At 54.2% G+C, this 19,991-nt stretch overlaps 2 protein-coding genes across 4 annotated transcripts; both read left to right on the forward strand.

Annotated features, from left to right (window-relative positions):
- The first annotated feature begins 205 nt into the window (after positions 1–205).
- Positions 206–17,237, forward strand: LOC136456703 (DNA-(apurinic or apyrimidinic site) endonuclease, chloroplastic-like). Of its 3 annotated transcripts, none has more exons than XM_066456644.1 (8): positions 206–300; positions 1,732–2,158; positions 2,295–2,402; positions 2,566–2,703; positions 15,011–15,058; positions 15,254–15,334; positions 16,405–16,558; positions 16,819–17,237. In XM_066456644.1, exons 2-8 carry the CDS (start codon positions 1,775–1,777, stop codon positions 16,938–16,940), a joined length of 1,035 nt encoding a protein of 344 aa, XP_066312741.1. In that variant the 5' UTR covers positions 206–300; positions 1,732–1,774; the 3' UTR covers positions 16,941–17,237. The 3 variants fall into 3 exon arrangements, with proteins under 3 accessions (XP_066312741.1, XP_066312739.1, XP_066312740.1); XM_066456642.1 differs by having other exon boundaries at positions 263–316; XM_066456643.1 differs by lacking the exon at positions 206–300 and adding an exon at positions 1,239–1,371.
- A 1,623-nt stretch (positions 17,238–18,860) lies between these two features.
- On the forward strand, positions 18,861–19,730 carry LOC136459223 (ABC transporter B family member 15-like). The gene is made up of 3 exons (XM_066459103.1): positions 18,861–19,009; positions 19,169–19,515; positions 19,591–19,730. Exons 1-3 carry the CDS (start codon positions 18,872–18,874, stop codon positions 19,673–19,675), a joined length of 570 nt encoding a protein of 189 aa, XP_066315200.1. The 5' UTR covers positions 18,861–18,871; the 3' UTR covers positions 19,676–19,730.
- Positions 19,731–19,991: the final 261 nt, after the last annotated feature.

Here is a 19,991-nt window from a genome sequence, read left to right on the forward strand (position 1 = left end):
GGATGCCGCTAACCGACATGGCATTGAGGCGTGTACTTCTTGTTGAACAGATCTCAAAGAGTACCCAGCAAGGCAGGCCCCTCTCGGCTCTTAACAGATTTTGGGGGGAAAAAAACAAACAAACTTGAGTCGGTTCCGGGCCTCCGGCGAAAGAGACGCGCCGAGACCGAGACCGAGACCGACACATATCCGCGAGCCACTTTCGCCAAGATCCCCCATAGGTTAAGAAGGCGTTAAGCCCTGCGGGTTTTGAAAAACCAGAAAGAAATCACCTGCTCGACGGCATCATCGGCAAGACGGGTACCAATCTCCTCCTGTGCGTCTCTCCTCTCTCTCTCTCTAATCTCTGAGATTGCTTGCTTCCTTCCCAAGTTCTGTGAATTCTAGATGGGAAACGATGGCGATGGATTTAGGCCCTGTTCGGCTGATACAGGTTCGGCTGATTAGGATTGATTTAATAGTGTTATGTGAGAGAGAATAAGCTGAAATCAGCTGAACCTAGATTAGCCTGGTACCTATATGGAGGAATTTCTTGTGTGCCATTAAAAAAGATCGCAATGCTCTGTGTGTCTCTGGAAAAGTTCAGCGGTCTTCAGCGCCACTGCTCCAACTTTTTTGTGCCCTCCATGCCACTGCCGTCAATTTGGGCTCTAACGCCGTTAAACTGTAGGTGTGAAAAGTCGAAAATACCATTAAGTCTAAATATGTCATTAATTTTTTTTGAGCATCTTAACGACTTCAAATGAAAAAAAAACTCAAAACTAGAAAGTTGTAGATTTCGTCGAGATCTATAATTTTCATATAAAAATTATTTTCATTTAATTTTGTAAAAAAAAGATATGATTTTTCTAAGATATATTAATCATATCAAATCATATTTTTTTGCGAAATTAAATGAAAATTATAGATCTCGACGAGATATACAACTTTTTAGTTTTGAGTTTTTTCATTTCAAGTCGTTAAGATGCTCAAAAAAAATTAATGACATATTTAGACTTAAGGGTATTTTCGACTTTTCACACCTGCAGTTTGACGGTGTTAGAGCCTAAACTGACGACAGTGGTATGGAAGGCACAAAATAGTTGAAACAGTGACGCTGAAAACCGCTGAACTTTTCCAAGGATATACAGGGCATTGCGATTTTTTTATGGGACACGTGGAATTCCCCCTACCTATATATAGAGCCCGATCGGCTGTGCTACTTGCCTCGCCCGTCCCCGGTCACCCTGCCTCCCGTGCGGCCGTGCCCGTGCCTTCCTCTCCCTCCGGCCCGGGACCGCCACCGCCTGCTCCGCCGCCCGCCACTCCCGCCGCTCGCGACCCTGCGCGCGCGAACACCCGCCGCGGGACTCTCTCGCGCAGACGCCCGCGGTAGGACTCGCGCCTGTGCCCGCAACCATGACCATGGCCATGCACGCCGCAGGCCTGCGCATGTTCCGTGGCAGCCATCTCGCCGCGCTGCCCTGTCTGCAACGTCTGGGCAGCGCCGCCGCCTTTGCCCGCGGCCTCACCACTATGGGGTTGTATTTGGTCAATGGGGATTGGGTACTGGGTAGCAGATGCACACCTTTGTTCTGTATATGAAGTTTGCCTTTTGCTTCGGGATTCTTCTGCTTAGATTGAATCGCTTGATGTCAGATTTACAATGTTTCCTGATCAACTGTCACCTACATTCTTGTTTTTATCTGTGTGCCTTGTTAATTCCAAGGTCCTGAACTCCTGTTTCTGCAGTCGTGTCTACCTGGTTCCTGGAATCAAGCGCATTGCGGCGAACATGAGCTCCACATCTTCTCAGCGTGGTTACCCTGCCCGGAGGGGGTCTGCGGCGAACATGAGCACCACATCTTCTCAGCGTGGTGGTTACCCAGCCCAGAGGTCTGGGGCGAACATGAGCTCCACATCTTCTCAGCGTGGTTACCCTGCCCGGAAGTCTGAGCCCTGGACTCGCTTTACCCACCAAGAGAGACGACCACAATGGGTTGCTTATAATCCAAGGACAATGAGGCCTCCGCCACTTAGCACTGATACCAATTCTATGAAGATTCTGTCCTGGAACGTTAATGGACTGCAAACTATGGTACAGTCAGGGTTTTCTGCAGATGAATTGGTTGGCAGAGAGAACTTTGACGTCTTATGCCTTCAAGAGACACACTTGGAGGTAAGTTGTTTTGGTGTTTCCATTACTACTCCCTCTTATGTACAGCTTCATCCTGGGCAGTGGGTTGCTTTGATTTAAATACATGGGGTTCCTCCATAATCCAATATATCCAATGGGGTTTTCGTTCTCTTTTCAGGAGCGCAATGTTGACCTTTTTAAGAACCTGGTACCTGAATATGATTACACCTATTGGTCATGCAGTGTTGCAAGGCTTGGTTATTCAGGAACTGCTGTGATATCACGGGTATGTTCTCTTCTTGCTGTGGTTAATGCGCAGCACCTCCCTTTTGTACTGACTAAAAGTCAGTGGGAAGCTGCAATGCAATAAATCTTTTGATCCGAATACCTTCAGTTGATACATAGTATATCTAACCTCACTTTCCGTGTTCTTCCCTATGCATTAACAGGTACAACCAATCTCAGTCCAATACGGGCTTGGCATACCAGAGCATGATCAGGAAGGCAGGCTTATTACCTTGGAGTTTGATGATTTTTACTTGGTCAATGCCTATATCCCAAATTCTGGCCGTGGTTTACGTAGACTGGTAAAATCTATTATTCCTTTATATTGTTAGTGTTCATTTATGTTGCGCTGCAATTGCTTAGCATATTGTCGGTGTTTCGTACAAGCACCGGCAAGTAAATTTATAGTAATGCGCGTTAGGCTCGGATGATGCGCTAAAGGACACAAGATTTATACTGGTTCGGGCGGAACGTCCCTACGTCCAGTTTGCTGCTGCTTGTGTTATTAGCACCGTGAACGGTCTGTAGTAAGGGGTACAAACTGTCGAGAGAGGGACTGGTCCCAAGTCTCTGATGGAGGGATTGAAAGGTCGTCAAGAGCTTCGTAGCCGCTTGAATGTGTGTATGAGTGCGTTCTATTGTTCAGTCCTACTTTTCCGTCCCCCCTCGATGGAGGAAGCGCATCCCCTTTTATAGATGAAGGGGCTGGCTTTACAAGGGTGAGGGCTCTAGGACGCGTACTCTACTTAGTCTTGTGACTCATGTCTACCCGGTCAGGTCCTTCAGTGCGAAGGAAGATAAGTGCTTACAATGTTGTTGATGTCTCTGTAGGATGTCAGGTTAGCGCAGGGTATGGGCTGCAGTACATTGGTTTTGACTTATGAGCCTCCCCTAGCCTTGCTCTGCACGCCTTCTGGTTCCCATGAGTCCTCGTTGGAGGAACGCGGGGTCGGGGGTCGATGTAGCGCCGTGGCTAAGGCCTTCTGACTAGGTGGGCCTGAGGGGTCGGGAAGCGGGCGCCGCTCCCCGGGTCCATAGCATGGTGACGGAATATCCGTCGTTCGTGGAGATAGCAAATCCTTTCCTGGAGCGTAGCGGTTGTCGTATATCTTCGTCGGGTTCCGTGTCCCAGAGCTGAAGGCGGCGCCTACAACTCTACAGGGCGAGATGCACGCACCTGTAATACCTTTTGGGCTCTGCGGCGCCCGGAAGGGTCTAAAGCATCAGTCCTGTCGTTCCCTGGCAGTCCTTTTCCTGCCAGGGCGCAGGGTATGGTCGTTGGAGCCATGGTTGACCCGAACGTCTTGTCTCGTCCTGTACCCATCATTATGAGGGATAGATATCGATCAGGGCGAGGCTCGTTCTGGGCCGTCGGGTGAGGCGGAGACCAATCCCTATCTCTTGGGCGAGACCTAACCTATCCCTCTGGGATCGGGCGAGGCGGAATCCATCCCTTTGCCTTCGGGCGAGACCGAGCCCGCCCTATAGGCGTCGGGCGAGACGGAGATTAGCCTTGAGCTTTTGGGGCGAGGCAGGGTTATCCCACAAAGGCGTCGGGTGAGGCTGACCCCGCCCCTCCGGGGTCGGGCGAGACGGAATTCATCCCTCAGCCCTCGGGCGAGACCGAGCCCGTCCCGAAGGTGTCGGGCGAGGCGGAACCGAACTCCTGTCACTCGAACAAGGGATGACATGGAGCCCTTATGCGTCCAGAAGTTTTTCACGTTCGGTGGTCATCGGTTCCACCTTCTGAGGTACCCTGGTATTAGGTCCCTGACAGTAGCCCCCGAGACTCCAGGTGATTCGGGTAGAACCGCCTGGAGGGTGTTTTTGATTTCGTTGAAGCTAATTTGTCGGAGGGTGCGCGCGAGCGCACCCGATGGGTGTAGCCCCCGAGCCCCTGGGTGACTCGAGTAGAGTCGCCCGGGGGGTTGTATCGGCCCCTTCGCGGGTAAGGCTGAAGGACTTAGTTTTTCATCAACTGGGTGTTTTTCCGAGTGGGTCGTGGCGTCCCGTTCGCTGGGGACTGATTCGTGGCCTTCCTAACTGGTGCTTCTGCCCTTGGTGGCGGATTGTTCGTGGATTCCTTCTTAGTTGGGCCGGCCGATGAGTTGCTGGGCCCTAGGTGGGCCAAAGAGAAAAGAACAGGCCTTTGTGGCTTGCGCTTCCCCGGTGGGTAGAGAGTCCGGATTCGCTTGGGAAAGGCGAACCGTCCGCCGAGATTTTTTGGGATGAGAGGATAGGGACTGCGGGCGCGTGTCCCGCGACGTGACGTGGAGGCGCGCGTGGCAGGCCCGGAGATCGAGGCGGACAGTTGCCCTTCTCGCGTCCGTCGCCCCCTATAAAACCGCGGGGTTCGCCCCCAGGGTTCCGTGTTTCGCTCCCCTTCCTTTGCGTTCTGAAACATCCGCCGCCAATCTTCCCAGCCTCTCGCGCCCGCTTCGCCACCATCGACCGGCCTGCGTTCGTGTTCCAGCCGCCGTTAAGCTCGCGCCTGCCCTTCCCCCCTACTGCTTCAATGGAGTTGTGGGGCAGATCAAGCATCACTTCCCGGCGTCTAGAGGGCCTCGTCCGCCGTGGCCTTCTCCGCCCATTATCCGCCGTCCAGGAGTGGTTACTCCTCGGCGACGAGGGTGAGCCGGTGCCGCCTGAAGGGTATGTCGTCTCCTTTGCCATCTTCCATGAGCGGGGATTCGAGGTACCTGCGCATAGATTCCTTCGGGGGCTATTAGATTACTATGAGGTAGAGCTGCAGCATCTCACTCCCAATGGGATTCAGCATATGGCGGCGTTCGTTGCCCTGTGCGAGGGTTTCCTGGGGATCGATCCCCATTTTGATCTGTGGCGGTATTTCTTTAGCATTAGTCTGTCGAAGAGGAAGATTGGGGGGAAAGAAGTGAACGCGCCGATGGGATGTGCCAGTATTCATCTGCGCCATACACGGTCGAAGGGTTACCCATACATGCGTCTGGCGACATCCAACAAGGGATGGCACTCGCAGTGGTTTTATGTTAAGGATGATGCAAGTGCCACCCTACCGAAGTATACCGGGCGTCTTATTGTGGACGTTCCGGAGTCATGGGGCTAGGGCGTCCAGTCCAAAGACAAGAAACACATCACCGATCTCCTTTCCGCCCTCCAAGCCCTGGAGGGCCGGGGTGTAAAGGGGACAGGGATCATCGGTGCCTACCATGCTAGGAGGGTGGCACCCCTGATGGCGCGCGTGCTTCCTCTGCATCGGATGATGCCCGGGATGTCGTACAAAGGGACGGTGCTTGTTGACGAGGCGCTCCCTTACTCGGAAGTGGCACAGCGTATCAAGGAGGCGACGGAGCCGACGAAGGATTCTGCGGGCAGAGTCCTCGACATTGTGTATCCGGTGCCCGGACACCCCCCAATGCGGCCGGAGCCTGGGTTCTTTGAATTCGTAAGCCCTCCTCTCCCATGCTCTTTTCTTTTTTCCTGGATCTCCATTTTTTTAACACTTGTTTTATGACGTTGGAACCAGCCGAGGGTGCTGGTCTTTAAGGACAGCCCGGTTCCACTGCCGAAGGACAAGGTCGTGGCAGCGGCGAATCGACTCGCGACCGAGCGGGACAAGAAGGCAAGGGAAGAGATGAAGAAGGCGAAACGACTGAAGTAGGAGGCACGGGATCGGGGAGAGGACGTGAGTAGTGACGACGACGACGATGATGATGATGACGACGATGACGAGGTAGCCATCGGCGTGGATTGGGGCGTCCTGGAGGACGAGGACACGCTGACGAGTGGCCACCCATCCGTGCAGGGGCCCTTCCCTTTCCACGCGGAGGGAAGTGGATCGATGAGGTCAGTGGAGGCCAGCGAGTCTGCCGCTTCGCACGGCATGCCGGCCGAGGACCGGTGGATGGGGGAGGGCAGGCCTGTCGCTGCCATCCCCAAGGCGACGATGGAGGGGAGCAGCTCTGGTGCTGCACCCTGTGAGACGATGGAGGGGGACAGCTCCGGTGCCACGCCCGACGAGACGATGGAGAGGAGCGACTCCGGTGCCGCGCCCGACGAGATGAACCCCCCTACCTCGGAGCAGGGGGCAGGCATGAAATGGTCCCGCCCAGATGAGTCAGGGCAGGGGTCTGGGGATCCATCCCCAAAACGCTTCCACCGGCCGAGGACGTCAACGTAAGCTGTTGATTCCTCTGTTTTCATCCTTTTTCCATTTTTATTTTGACTTAATGGTTATTACCTTTGCGCAGGTTCTTGCGGACGGGTCACCCCCTGGGGCTGGCACCCAAGAAGAGTCTCGCCCTTCAAGCGGGACAGACGGCGTCGCCTGGAGTCACCCCTATTTCGGGCAGGAGTGGTGCCGATGTCGGGGCCGCGTTGGCCAAACCGATGGCGTCCATGGTGGCTCCCACGCCCGTGGAGGTTACTGAGCGAGCGGTCTCTTCCGTGGCGGACGTGGAATAGCCGGCCGAGGACCGCATACCACCGGTGAAGGTGGTCGTGACTGCGCCAAGCCAGGATCAGCCGGACGCGGTCGTGGTGGCACCCGAGGGCGTGGTGCAATCCGCGTCGCCAGGCGCCCATGTGGATCCGCCCGTGGCACCCGAAGCGGTCTAGACGGAGGAGGGTCTAGCCGGAGGGTCCTCGAGTGCGGCGGTGGTGCCGCACAGGGTCAGGAGGGAGCCGCCACCGACCCTTTTATCGGGAGGAAGCCGCTCCCCTGCGCGGGGGGAGCCGCCGCTCCAGTGGATGGCTGCTCAGGACCCGACATCGGCTCTTTTCTCGCTCGATGATCATTCCGAGAGCATGGAGCGGGAGGGTCTTGACATCAGGATCTCGACCATGCTGAACGCCCTGGACTAGGCCAGAGGAGCCCTCCGTGAGATCGTTATCCCTACCACTCAGGTATTTTCTGGACTTTCTTCTTTCTTCATGTGTTTTTGTGTTCTCGTATTCCTGATATCAGTCTTCTTCCTCCTCAGATTCTTGTTGCTCGTAGCCGGGATAAATCCCAATTCCTCCGCGAACAGAAGGCGGAGAGGGATCGCCTTTCCGAGGAGGCCCGGCTGCGAGCAGACTTGGCTGCCCAGCTTGCTACTGTCCAGGAGCGGGAGGCCCAGGCGCGTCAGGATGCGGAGGAGGCGCACGGGATGTTCGAGGACCTGTCGGCGAGGTCTAAGCTGGATGGAGAGGAGATTGCCAGACTCAAAAAAGAGCGAGACGAGCTGCTGCAGAGGAATGCCGCGGCCAATGAGAAGGCCGGCGAAGTCCTGAAGGAGCTGGAGATGGAGCAAGACCTTTGGCGGAAGGCCGAGAGTAGGGCCACAGCCCTCCAGCAAAAGGTGGACGAGGACGTCGAGGTGGTCCGCTCTCTCCGGGCGGAGCTTGATGACGCGGTGAAAGGAAAGTTGAGTGCTGAGAACATCGCCACCAAGCTGGAGAAAGAGGCTGCCTATACGCGAAGGGCCCTTCAGGTTGAGAGCGATGAGCACGATCTTCTACAAGCTGCGGTCGGGGTGGTCCTTAATGCCCTGAATGTGACAGAGCCGATGGAGACCAGCCCGCTCGCGGCCCATGTCGGAGGTATCACGGCTCGGGTGGGCCAACTTGAGGAGAGTGCCTTTCACGCTGGGATTACCCAGGCCTTCACCGTCGCCCACGCCCATTATGAGAAGGAAATAAACCTGAAGGTGATGAGCGAAGGCTTTCCATCCACCTACGAGGATGAAGAGCTGGAGAAAATGGAGAAGATGGTCGCTCCCCTTGCGAAGAACCTGGCAGACAGTCTGAAAGAAATGGTTCTCCCTTCGCGGGAGTAATTAATCGAACAATTTTGAGAACAGCTTATATGTAATATGTGGACAAGTGTCGGTACTTTTCGAGTCTGGAGGCCTTTCGTGCTTTTGCGTCTTAATTTCGTTTTGTTTGATTTTTTGCGATTTCATTTTTTACGGTCTTACCAATATGTTCCCCTGAATTATGCCGCTGATTATAATGCGAGGAGATTGAGGAGGTAGCCGTACCTTAACAGCCCCCGAGTAAGGTCCGACCCCCGCACCTGCTGGGGTCGGGTGTTACTGGAGACCGGAATCGTGGTTTTGGTGACAATGGGTGTCATCGCAATAATCCCCGCCCTGTCTTCCAACAGAAATCCCAATTGGGGACTTTATGGGCTCGGCAAGGTGGGGCCTTTGTCCCTGCATTGTTTGGCCCGAGCCCCCGAGCCTTGTTAGGGTCTGATAGGGGTCGGCCGTTATTTGCGTGTTACCCCGTCCTTAGTTTTCGCAATCGGAGGGGCTGAGAGAACGACACTTGCCTCGACGGCTTGAGTACCGCGCTCAACGAGCTCGCTAACGGGTACGTTCGTGCGGAATCCGGGTCCATCATTTGCTGATGGGGTCGGCAGAGCCCTCTGGTGGCACTCCACAACTTCTTAACCCACCTCCCGGCAGATGCCTGAGTCGTTCGATAAGCCCAGGGGGCCCGATGGCCTCTCCTCGATGGAGATTCTGTGGGTTTGGCTCGAGGTTAGAATCGAACGAGAGAAGGTCGAGACGTCCTGGTTCGCTTCTGAGCGGAGTCGGGCAGGGCCGCTGGGGCTTGTCTCGGTTATCTCTCCCTGGCTCTGTTCGGCGTGAGGCGGCCTCGAGCCCTTTGCGGGCCGACCTTCGAACCTCAGCCTATGGTTGCCTATATCGAAATGAGGCGACAGCCGTTTCGTGGTGCGACACGAATCGTTGGGATGCAATTTTTTGCATATGAAATGTTTTGAATGCAAGATTTAATTGAAAGTAAAGGCGGTGACGTTACCTTGGTGGTATGAGTGGCGGAAAAGCTCCTACCAGATGGGTTCGGGCCCTAACGTTTGTGACGAGGTTGGAAAAACCTGCGTAAGAATTGCTATTCTTTGTTTTCATGTCTCGATGACAATCCGAGCTGTTCGATTAACTTGGGCAACCTGACAGCTTCTCCTTTGGGGAAGATTCTGTAGGCGGACCCCTCCGATCCCCTCTTTGGGAAGGCAGACGTCGAAACTAGAGACGCGAGGGGCGTTGAGCATGATTTTTCTGGTGAATAGAAACACCGTAGCAATCGGGGCGTAGGGTTTGCTAGTTCGTCCAGTTTTACTCAAAGCTTTGTGCCTGTATGTCGCGCCCTTAGTTTCAAGCGTACGGAGGGGTCGGGTGGAGAGGATGTCTAGATTGGTAGTCATCCTCGACAGCCCCCGAGTGATGCTCGCGTCCCTGCTATTTGACGGGGTCGGAATCTTGCGAACAAATTTTAACGCATAAAGTGAGAAAGCTGAGAGGCTTATCTTTCTTTGGTCGTTCGTTCGTCGTGTCTTCTGGGCCGAATGGCTGACCCAGGAGATCTGAAAGGTCCCGTCGCCGGGTCGTCCGTGGTCCTGCATGGGGAGGCGAAAAAGTTGTCTGCCTATGTGGGTGCCTTAATCGCCGCGTCCGGAGCGGGTCAGTGGCGAGCCATACCCAGGCAGTGTTCAGTTTGACCAAAGAGGGACGCCTCGTAGATCGGGGTTCGTCCCGTCACCTCTGGCGCGTCCCCTCAGATATCAATCAGCATTGATTGCGTATTAAAAAAGGGGAAGGGAGAGGGTTTTTCGTCCGACCTTTCGCCTTTCCTTAGTTACAGCGCTTCCTCTTTAAATAGGGAGGGGGAGAGGAGTTCTCATCCCACCTCCCCCTCTACCTCCGAGCCGCTATCTCTCCTTCTTCTTCCTTTCCGCCAAACGCGTCCGTGCGTCGCGGTGGTTCCTGAGTGAGGAAGAGTAATGCCAGAGAGAGATAGAGAACTTACAAACTTGCTCGTGAGTCTGGTGCGTGATGTCGAGCCGGAGGTTATCCAACATAGATGAGATGGTGCGCGCGGCCCTTGCTGAGGAGTCGCTGCTGCTGAAGGAAAAAAGGCGTCGGTGGGCGTCGTACGTCGTTGACTGCGCCGTCGTTCGCCGCGCTCCTCCCTTGGCAGGAGGCGTTTCCTACCCATACGCCGTTGTCAGGGTTATGGCTGGGGATGATGGCATAGTCCCCAGACGCCATGGTGGTGGCGTTGCTGCCGGGGTTGCGGCTGACGACGATGGCGTAGTCCCCGGACGCTCCGGCGGAGGCGTCGCAGATGGTGGCGCCTTCGAGGATCCAGCGAAGATGTCGCCGATGGAGAGCGTGGCACGGCGACCGCAGTAGACGAGCTGGCCCGTGTACACGCCCCGGACGTCACCGATGGAGAGCGTGGCGCGACGACCGCAGTAGTACTTGTGGTAGAGCTGAACCGAGACTGTAATGAAATAACGTTGTGGGGAAGCCCCTGAGTAAACAGTCCTCAGAGTATATTGTTCCTTTTTTGTAATGACATCGCTTTGTAAGTGGTGAATTTGTGCAAAAAATGAACAAAATTACATCCTTTGCTTATGGCAAGTCATTTTAACGCTTTCCAACTCTTCTCATGGTCTAAGTCACAGGAAGCTAGGAACATCCTGGGAACTAATTTTGATTGAACTGGTGAGCAAAGAGGTTGCAGCCGCTGGGGCGTGGGTGTCTCGCAGTCCTACCAGTTGTATTCAGAATTGGTTCCCAGGATCTTAGCCCTCGAGACTCGTTTACGAGGCGAATGGAAAACTTAGAGAATGTTTGTAAGTATAACACAGGGATTTTTTACAAACGTAATACTTGTATTACACATGACATATGTTATGATCACATGCCAGCCCCCGAGTGAGGTCTGACCCCTCGCGATTTGCAGGGGTCGGAAGTCACTAAGGATCGGGGTTCTGTTAAGACAAAAACTGATAAGGAAAAGTGTAAGCTTATTTTAAGGATAGAAACGACGTAGCTGCTCAATGTTCCAGGCATTGGTGAAGACCTCGCCTTTGATGGTTTTCAACCGGTAGGTGCCTAGGCGAAGTATTTCTGCGACGATGTAGGGCCCTTCCCAGGGCGGGGAGAGTTTGTGGCGATCCTTGTTGCTCTGCACAAGACGGAGGACGAGGTCTCCGACGTTGAAGGCTCGACCCCGCACCCGTCGGCTGTGGTACCGCCGTAACGCTTGTTGGTACTTAGCTCGACCCCTGCTCCTCCTTGTTCAGGCCCTCGGCCAAGTATTTGCGCATAAGGCCGCATTCCTTGTATAGGTGCTTGGCCGGGAAGGCGTGGTTTGGGCATGGCCCCTCGAGCATTTTCTCGAAGTGGTTCGGAGTGCCCTCCACGAGCTTCCGGCCACCTTTGCGGTCGGCAGCGGCCACGAGTGAGTTGTCGCGCCGTTGCTTCTTATTTTTCCTTTTGGCGGGACGGTTGGAGGCGCCTTCGCTGGCGTCCTCGTCCCGCCTTGTCTTTCCGTCGGAGCGATCAAAGATGGCTCCGACCGCCTCTTCTCCAGAGGCGTGACTGGTGGCGATGTCCAGAAGTTCCTTGGTAGTTCGCGGGCCCCTGCGTCCTAGCTTGTGGACCAGGGATTCGCAGGTCGTCCCGGACAGAAAGGCTCCTATCACGTCGGCGTCGGCGACGTTCGGGAGCTCATTGCACTGTCGGGAAAAGCGCCGGATGTACCCGCGGAGGGTTTCATCGGCCTTCTGACGGCAGTTCTTGAGGTCCCATGGGTTTCCAGGGCGTTTGTACGTGCCCTGGAAATTACCCACGAAGATCTCAGTCAGATCCGCCCAGCTCTGAATAGCATTGGACGGTAGGTGCTCCAGCCATGCTCGTGCCGAGTCGGCCAAGAACAGCGGGAGATTGCGAATAATGAAGTTATCATCACTCGCACCACCGGCCTGACATGCAAGCCGATAGTCTTCGAGCCAAAGCCCGGGATTTGTTTCGCCAGAATATTTAGGAATGTTCGTAGGTGGTCGATACCTTAGAGGGAACGCAGCGTTGAGGATGTGCCGGCCAAAGGCCTGAGGGCCTGGCAGGACAGGGCTCGGGCTTCGGTCCTCGTTGCTGTCGTAGCGCCCGCCACGTCGGGGATGATAGCCGTGGCGCGCTGCTTCTCCCTCGTCGCTGTGGGCACGTCTCCGGGCGTTGATGATGCTGCGTACGTCGCGGCCACGACCGAGGCGTTGATGTACAGGGACGACGGAGGGCTGCCCACCGGCTGGCGGTGTTTGGTGTACGGATGCGTCCTTGGTGGGACGCACTGAGGGCGTGCGCTGGCTGGTGTCGGGTTCGCGTCGTCGAGACAACGAACTTTCCGCCTGCTGCGCTGCTGCACGCTCGAGCAACGTGCGAATCTCCCAATAAGCGCGTCGATCCTCGGACATCGTGGCCTCCGGGAGGCCATGCAGCAAGGCAGTTGCTGCGGCGATGTTCTGGCTGGCTCGAGCAAAGTGAGGAAAGGCCCCATCGTCGGTGAGGATCCTTTGATGTACGGTGCGGGCTGTGGCGCGTGCGCGCCCCCCGTCTTTGCGGCGTTCAATCTCGCGATTGATGTCCGCGTATTCCCGTGCGAGCCCTTGCCTGGCCTCATCGATCTCTTGCTGACGAGCCCTTAGCTGCTCCATCCTTAGGTGAGATGGGGCTATCCCCTCTTCCTCGGATCTGCTGTCAGGATTGTTTGTAGGGGTGGCCTCTTCCTTGGAGGCGCTTTCGACGTGACCCTCGGGGGTCTGCGTCATGTAGCATTCCCGGGAAGGGTGGTGGCTCCCCCTACTGGAATCTGAGCTGGAGAGCGATACAGGTTCCTCGTTGAGAAGCTCGTAGAGGGTCTCCGTATCCCGCTCAATCGCCCCCATGAACTCGATGTCCGTGGGTGGTTGAACCACACGTAGCGCCAGAAGGAGGCCAGCGGTTGCCGCAACGTTGCGGAGACCGAACGGAAACGCTATCGGGGCGCTCCATACGGACCCTTCCGGACACATGGTGGCGTTGTGAGAGACCTCCTTGGGTGACGGGACTCCCCGGGAGTTGCCCGGTGGGCCCCTAAGCCTGAGACGGCTGAGGTTGATCGAAGGGGGAGATGGGGCGGCTGAGTGAGTCAGCGCCAGCTCTCCTCCTAGTGTGATGATGAAATCCAGGTCGCCGAAACGCACGGGTGCGCCCGGGGCCCAGGTGATTGCGTGGGTGGCCATCCGAGACCTGATTTGGAACGCGCAAAGCCCCTACCTGGCGCGCCAACTGTCGGTGTTTCGTACAAGCACCTGCAAGTAAATTTATAGTAATGCGCGTTAGGCTCGGATGGTGCGCTAAAGGACACAAGATTTATACTGGTTCGGGCAGAACGTCCCTACGTCCAGTTTGCTGCTACTTGTGTTATTAGCACCGTGAACGGTCTGTAGTAAGGGGTACAAACTGTCGAGAGAGGGACTGGTCCCAAGTCTCTGATGGAGGGATTGAAAGGTCGTCAAGAGCTTCGTAGCCGCTTGAATGTGTGTATGAGTGCGTTCTATTGTTCGGTCCTACTTTTCCGTCCCCCCTCGATGGAGGAAGCGCATCCCCTTTTATAGATGAAGGGGCTGGCTTTACAAGGGTGAGGGCTCTAGGACGCGTACTCTACTTAGTCTTGTGGCTCATGTCTACCCGGTCAGGTCCTTCAGTGCGAAGGAAGATAAGTGCTTACAATGTTGTCGATGTCTCTGTAGGATATCAGGTTAGCGCAGGGTATGGGCTGCAGTACAGTGGTTTTGACTTATGAGCCTCCCCTAGCCTTGCTCTACACGCCTTCTGGTTCTCATGAGTCCTCGTTGGAGGAACGCGGGGTCGGGGGTCGATGTAGCGCCGTGGCTAAGGCCTTCTGACTAGGTGGGCCTGAGGGGTCGGGAAGCGGGCGCCGCTCCCCCGGGTCCACAGCGTGGTGACGGAATATCCGTCGTTCGTGGAGATAGCAAATCCTTTCCTGGAGCGTAGCGGTTGTCGTATATCTTCGTCGGGTTCCGTGTCCCAGAGCTGAAGGCGGCGCCTACAACTCTACAGGGCGAGATGCACGCACTTGTAATACCTTTTGGGCTCTGCGGCGCCCGGAAGGGTCTAAAGCATCAGTCCTGTCGTTCCCTGGCAGTCCTTTTCCTGCCAGGGCGCAGGGTATGGTCGTTGGAGCCATGGTTGACCCGAACGTCTTGTCTCGTCCTGTACCCATCATTATGAGGGATAGATATCGATCAGGGCGAGGCTCGTTCTGGGCCGTCGGGTGAGGCGGAGACCAATCCCTATCTCTTGGGCGAGACCTAACCTATCCCTCTGGGATCGGGCGAGGCGGAATCCATCCCTTTGCCTTCGGGCGAGACCGAGCCCGCCCTATAGGCGTCGGGCGAGACGGAGATTAGCCTTGAGCTTTTGGGGCGAGGCAGGGTTATCCCACAAAGGCGTCGGGTGAGGCTGACCCCGCCCCTCCGGGGTCGGGCGAGACGGAATTCATCCCTCAGCCCTCGGGCGAGACCGAGCCCGCCCTCAAGACGTCAGGCGAGACGGAGTTTATCCCTCGGCCCTCGGGCGAGACCGAGCCCGTCCCGAAGGTGTCGGGCGAGGCGGAACCGAACTCCTGTCACTCGAACAAGGGATGACATGGAGCCCTTATGCGTCCAGAAGTTTTTCACGTTCAGTGGTCATCGGTTCCACCTTCTGGGGTACCCTGGTATTAGGTCCCCGACACATATCTAATTTTGTTTTGTCGCCTCTTGGTCTTCAGAATTACAGGGTCAATGATTGGGATCCATGCTTTAGCGACTTCATAAAGGTGCATCCACTTAACTTTCCAATGTCCTTATTTAGTATGACCCATTGTTATTTTTTATGTCAATTGAGGAGCTGTACTGTGCTTTTTATTCTTATTCTGTGTTGTTCTACACCATGGCTTGTACTCCAACTTCTCAATTTGTCCCTTGAGATATAACTTTGCAAAGTGCAACTGAGATGAGCTTTTGGTCTGCAGAAACTGGAATGTTCCAAACCAGTAATTGTTGCTGGGGATCTAAACTGTGCTCGTGAAAGTATTGACATTCACAATCCTCAAGTAAGTGTACTTGCTCACCCTTTCCTTAGAAACATTGTCCAAACGTTTGCACATGCTACTGTTCTCTTTTCATGGTTCTCAATGACAGAATACCATAAAAGACCAATGGAACTTTTTTGGGGATCTATATAATATATGTACATTGTTATAGGTGCCATTTTTTAAGGGGAAGTCACAAAAAAAAATTAAGGGGAATTGCAGATGTTTTTTTCCCCTTTCTGAGGAGATATGCCTCCTGTTTTTTAGTACATACTTTCACTTAAGAGCTGTTATATCCTCTAGAGAACATGATAGGCAGGTATACCATGCTGTAGTTAGAAGCAGGTTTTTGTTTAGGATGTTCTAGCGTGTCGTGTTTAAATATTGTTATCTACTAAAAGAACAATTAGATATGAAACATAATTGCCTTTCAAATCCTTGTGACTTGTGAGCATTGTTCTCTTAATTGTTTTTTGTCCTCTGACATGTATGGTTCCTCATTCTGAGAAAATTTCGGAGAAACTTTTTTTCTCGAATACGCAAGAGCATTGCGTATCATTTGTATTAAGAACGAAGCAGAAGTTTATGTTACAAGCGTCCTTCTCCGGCCCGGCAGAAATACAAATTGTGTTTATTGGCATCTTCCCTTGTCAGGGTTACAGTATAACTTTTCTAATGTGCTAGGAAATACTTTTTTTATATCGGTGCTAGGAAATACTTTGAGATCTGTCCATGAGCATGCCAGTACCATGTTTCATAGAATCATAGGTACACAAAGCTTATAATCTTTTTCAGCAAAGACAAAAGAATAAACACATAACAGAAAACTCTAAAAGATATACTACAAAACGGCATATCCAGAACCTGACATCAAAACATAGCCTTGAACTTGTCAGTTCTCCATAGCTTGATATTGAATATACACTGTTGCTAAAAGTTAAACAAGGAAGTCTCCTGTTTGCTCTAGGATAATATCTGTGCATAAAACAGTCTATTTGAGTTCCCATTTACTTCCCAGTTTTCTTTCTTGTTGTACCAGTCCCTTGCCACGGCCTTTAGGTGGATAACTCATTTCAAATCTGTTTTTTTAGGCAAAAACCGAGGCTGCAGGTTTCACAATTGAAGAGAGGGAGTCATTTGAGGAGAACTTCACTAGCAAAGGCCTTATTGATACATTCCGTAAACAACACCCGAATGCTGTGGCCTACACTTTCTGGGGTGAAAACCAGCGCATTACCAACAAAGGTATCGTGTAGTGTGTTGGGGTGATTATCCAGCAACTTAATTTCTCAAATTTGGTTGTCTTTGCATTTCAACTAAATTACAACGACGGAGCAGTCCCCTGGCCTCATTATTTTGGGTGACACTATCAATCGTAATTATTATTATTTTGAACAGGCTACTAGTTGTAGTAATAGAACTATCTCCTCTTTACGTAGGCTTTTTTGTTCTTTGCTGGAAATATATAATGATCTGTTTTCACCTTTTGATCTAAATATGAATAGGCTGGAGACTGGATTACTTTCTTGCGTCAGAGTCTATTGCCGACAAGGTCCATGATTCCTACACTCTGCCAGATGTATCGCTCAGCGATCACAGTCCAATTGGCCTTGTGCTGAAGTTGTAGGCACCGATGCATCTCTCAGCTACTTGACAACTGAAGCATGAAGTTTAAGCATCGTCCTAAATAAAAAGACTTTGTAGAAAGATTTTATGTAGGCTGAAAACTATTCAAACTCAGGTGGTGGTACTTCGCGTGGTCTCTTGTGGTCTGTGGAGGTAGTGGATCGCCTATTCACGTTGTGTTCGTGAAGTTAAAATATAGCCTAGAGCAATTAGCTGATGTTCTTATACCTCGTGAATACATCCCACCGAATAACTTCACTGTTTTACATTCCCAATTTGGCATCTTGAATTTAGAGTGTTTTGCGAAGGAACTATCTTTGTTCTACTATATTTGTTCTCCTATGCATATATGTCTACTTGCATTTACCCGTATTCATGACCACCAGACAAAGGGTCAGCTTAGTCCACATAACTGATAACTCTGCATTTTGCTCCACATGGCGTTACTCTTAGTCCACATTTTTTAGATATAATATGATGGATTCATTAGTATGGCCTCTATACCCATGAAGGGTATACATAGCTAAAAGGATACAAGAGCACTTAGCTCACACTTCAACAAAGAAGAGAACACACGACCAAAAAAAGAAAAAAAACTACGACCTCGACATATCCCTGTTTCCCGACATCCTCTGATGCATTATGCTCCACATGGAGTTGCTATTAAAATTATGAGTTAAATGCACCAGAGATCTATTAACTTGTGAGGAAGTTTCAGTTAAGTCCATCAACTTCCAAAGTGGTTTTTTGGATCCATAAATTTTTAAAATGATTCACTGCAGTCCATACCTATTTATTTAACCTTAAATTCAAAGCACATTTGTAGAAAACCCCTTCCCACACGCATGAAGGTGCATGCATGGCCCTCATCCGCGCGCCTTCCTCCCCGCGCAGCAGCTCCTCCACGGCCGCGGCCACCCCGGCGCGCGTCATGCCCGCCTCGAACGCCGCCGTCCCCATTCCACTGTGCGTCCTCCTTGTCCGAGATCCCTTGCTGACGATGCCGAGATTGCCGTGTCCCCGTGCAGGTGGCGCTCTCCTCCTGGAGCTGAACCGCGTCCTGCGCCCCGGCTGTTTCTTCGTCTGGTCCGCCACGCCGGTGTACCAGAAGCTGACGGAGGACGTCGAGATCTGGAAAGGCACGTAAAGTTCCGACCACTCGCCGCGATGCCATGCCATGGCCTGCTTGCTGCTTGCTTCCTGCTTGCTGCTTGCTCCGGCGCATGCTCCTGCTTGCTGCATGCTCCGGCGCCCCTGTGCTCTGCCGCCCCGCTGCAGCTGCTTGCTGCTCGCCGCCGTCGACGATGCCGGCCCTGAAAGACGACCCGCCCGACGATGACGACGACGACCCGCCCCGCTGCAGCTGCTTGCTGTTGCTGCTCGCCGCCGTCGCCGACGAGCTGCGGCCAGTGCCACACTTGGCCTCGCTCAGGGGCTTCTTCAAGATGGACGGACGTACGTACAGATCGATGTATACGTGACGACGACGATATCGATGGCGCCGACGACGATGACCGTGCCGCCGCCGGCGAGATCAGCGATTCCGCTAGCAGTGGCGGGGCACGTGCGTTCGGCGAGCGTGCCGTGCCACACACACCCGCTGCTGGCGGACGTGGACGACCAGCTCCTGGCGCTGCGGTCATGGACGTCCAAAGCCGAGGCCGTCATCGCCGGCCGCGAGCACAACCCCACCCACCAGGACTGCCTCGACGAGATGGACGCCTTCTTCCACGCCACCGTGGCGGAGCTGTTCGCCAGGGCCAGGCAGACGAGCCTCGGCCTCGGCCCCCGTGACGTCGACATGCTGGTCGTCAACGTCAGCACGTTCCACCCGGCGCCGTCGCTCGCGCACGGCATGCGCGACGACGTGCAACCAGGGAGAAGGCCACAGTTCTGGAGCTGGTCCGCTACGCCGACACGGACCGGTGCCTCATGGAGCTGGGCGTGCTGGGCAGCTTCGGCGACGGCATGATGCAGCCGCTCTCCATGCTCGTGCTCGGCGACATCGTCAACAGCTACGGCGGCGCCGGGACCGCCGACAGCGCCTTCAGCTCCAGCGCCGTCGACAAGGTAAGTTCTCAGCCACCAACGTACGTTCCCCTGTCACATTTTCCGGCATGGGCAGGTGGAGTTCTTCGACACGTCCGGGCCATCTCTCCTTGCGCCCTGCACTTGCATGCACGCCGATGCCGGGCCAGGCCGCTTAATCTCTCCTCGTCCATGTTGCAGCTGCCCAACGTCCTGGCGAACATGACGCTCTTCTTCGGCGCGCTGGTCGTGTCCTTCGTCTTCGCGTGGCGGCTCGCGCTGGCGGGCCTCCCGTTCACGCTCCTCTTCGTGGCCCCGAGTGTGGTCCTGGGCAAACGCATGGCCGCCGCGGCGGGGGAGGCGCGCGCGGCGTACGAGGAGGCCGGCGGCGTCGCCGAGCAGGCGGTGTCGTCCATCCGCACCGTGGTGTCGTACCGCGGGGAGCGGCAGACGCTGGAGCGGTTCGGGCGCGCCCTGGCCCGGAGCACGGCGCTCGGCATCAAGCAGGGGCTCATCAAGGGCGCCGTCATCGGGAGCCTGGGCATCATGTACGCCGTCTGGTCCTTCATGTCCTCATATATATATGCCTTGTTCATTCTCAAAAATCAGATAACTACATGCAGTGAAGATGGAGATGGAGATCCAGTGGGACAACGGACACTGAACGTGTGGAGATGGAGATGGAGACTGTCTGTCGAAATGCAGTGAAGGATGGAGTGACTTCACTGTTACTACCATACCACCACGGAAGCCTGAACTGACGGGCTCCAGCTCCATTGAGAAACATTGTATATATATATCGTCCTTGCTTCATGTGCACTGCTATCTGAAATTCTGAATGCATCTACGCATGCATGTCTTGTATTTGTCATTCTTCATTGAGTCCACGGCGAAGGCAACCGAAGCATCCCATGCAGCTCGCGTCGGCGTCCCGGACCCTCAGAGCTTATCGTCGATCCTGCAGACGGCGTCGGCGACCCTGTCCATGGCGCGGAGGAGAGCTGCCCGTTGCTCCCTGTCGGCG

The sequence above is a fragment of the Miscanthus floridulus genome, chromosome 6 (assembly GCF_019320115.1).
Source record: "Miscanthus floridulus cultivar M001 chromosome 6, ASM1932011v1, whole genome shotgun sequence".
Taxonomy (NCBI): Eukaryota; Viridiplantae; Streptophyta; class Magnoliopsida; order Poales; family Poaceae; genus Miscanthus; species Miscanthus floridulus.

Excerpts from the sequence above, each read along its gene's own strand:
- LOC136459223 (XM_066459103.1), top strand. The coding sequence starts at position 18,872 with ATGGAGCTGGGCGTGCTGGGCAGCTTCGGCGACGGCATGATGCAGCCG. Across the intron at positions 19,010-19,168 it reads GCTCCAGCGCCGTCGACAAG|CTGCCCAACGTCCTGGCGAA; the intron begins GTAAGTTCTCAG and ends TCCATGTTGCAG. Across the intron at positions 19,516-19,590 it reads ATCGGGAGCCTGGGCATCAT|TGAAGATGGAGATGGAGATC; the intron begins GTACGCCGTCTG and ends AACTACATGCAG.
- LOC136456703 (XM_066456644.1), top strand. The coding sequence starts at position 1,775 with ATGAGCTCCACATCTTCTCAGCGTGGTTACCCTGCCCGGAGGGGGTCT. Across the intron at positions 2,159-2,294 it reads TTCAAGAGACACACTTGGAG|GAGCGCAATGTTGACCTTTT; the intron begins GTAAGTTGTTTT and ends TTCTCTTTTCAG. Across the intron at positions 15,059-15,253 it reads GCTTTAGCGACTTCATAAAG|AAACTGGAATGTTCCAAACC; the intron begins GTGCATCCACTT and ends TTTGGTCTGCAG.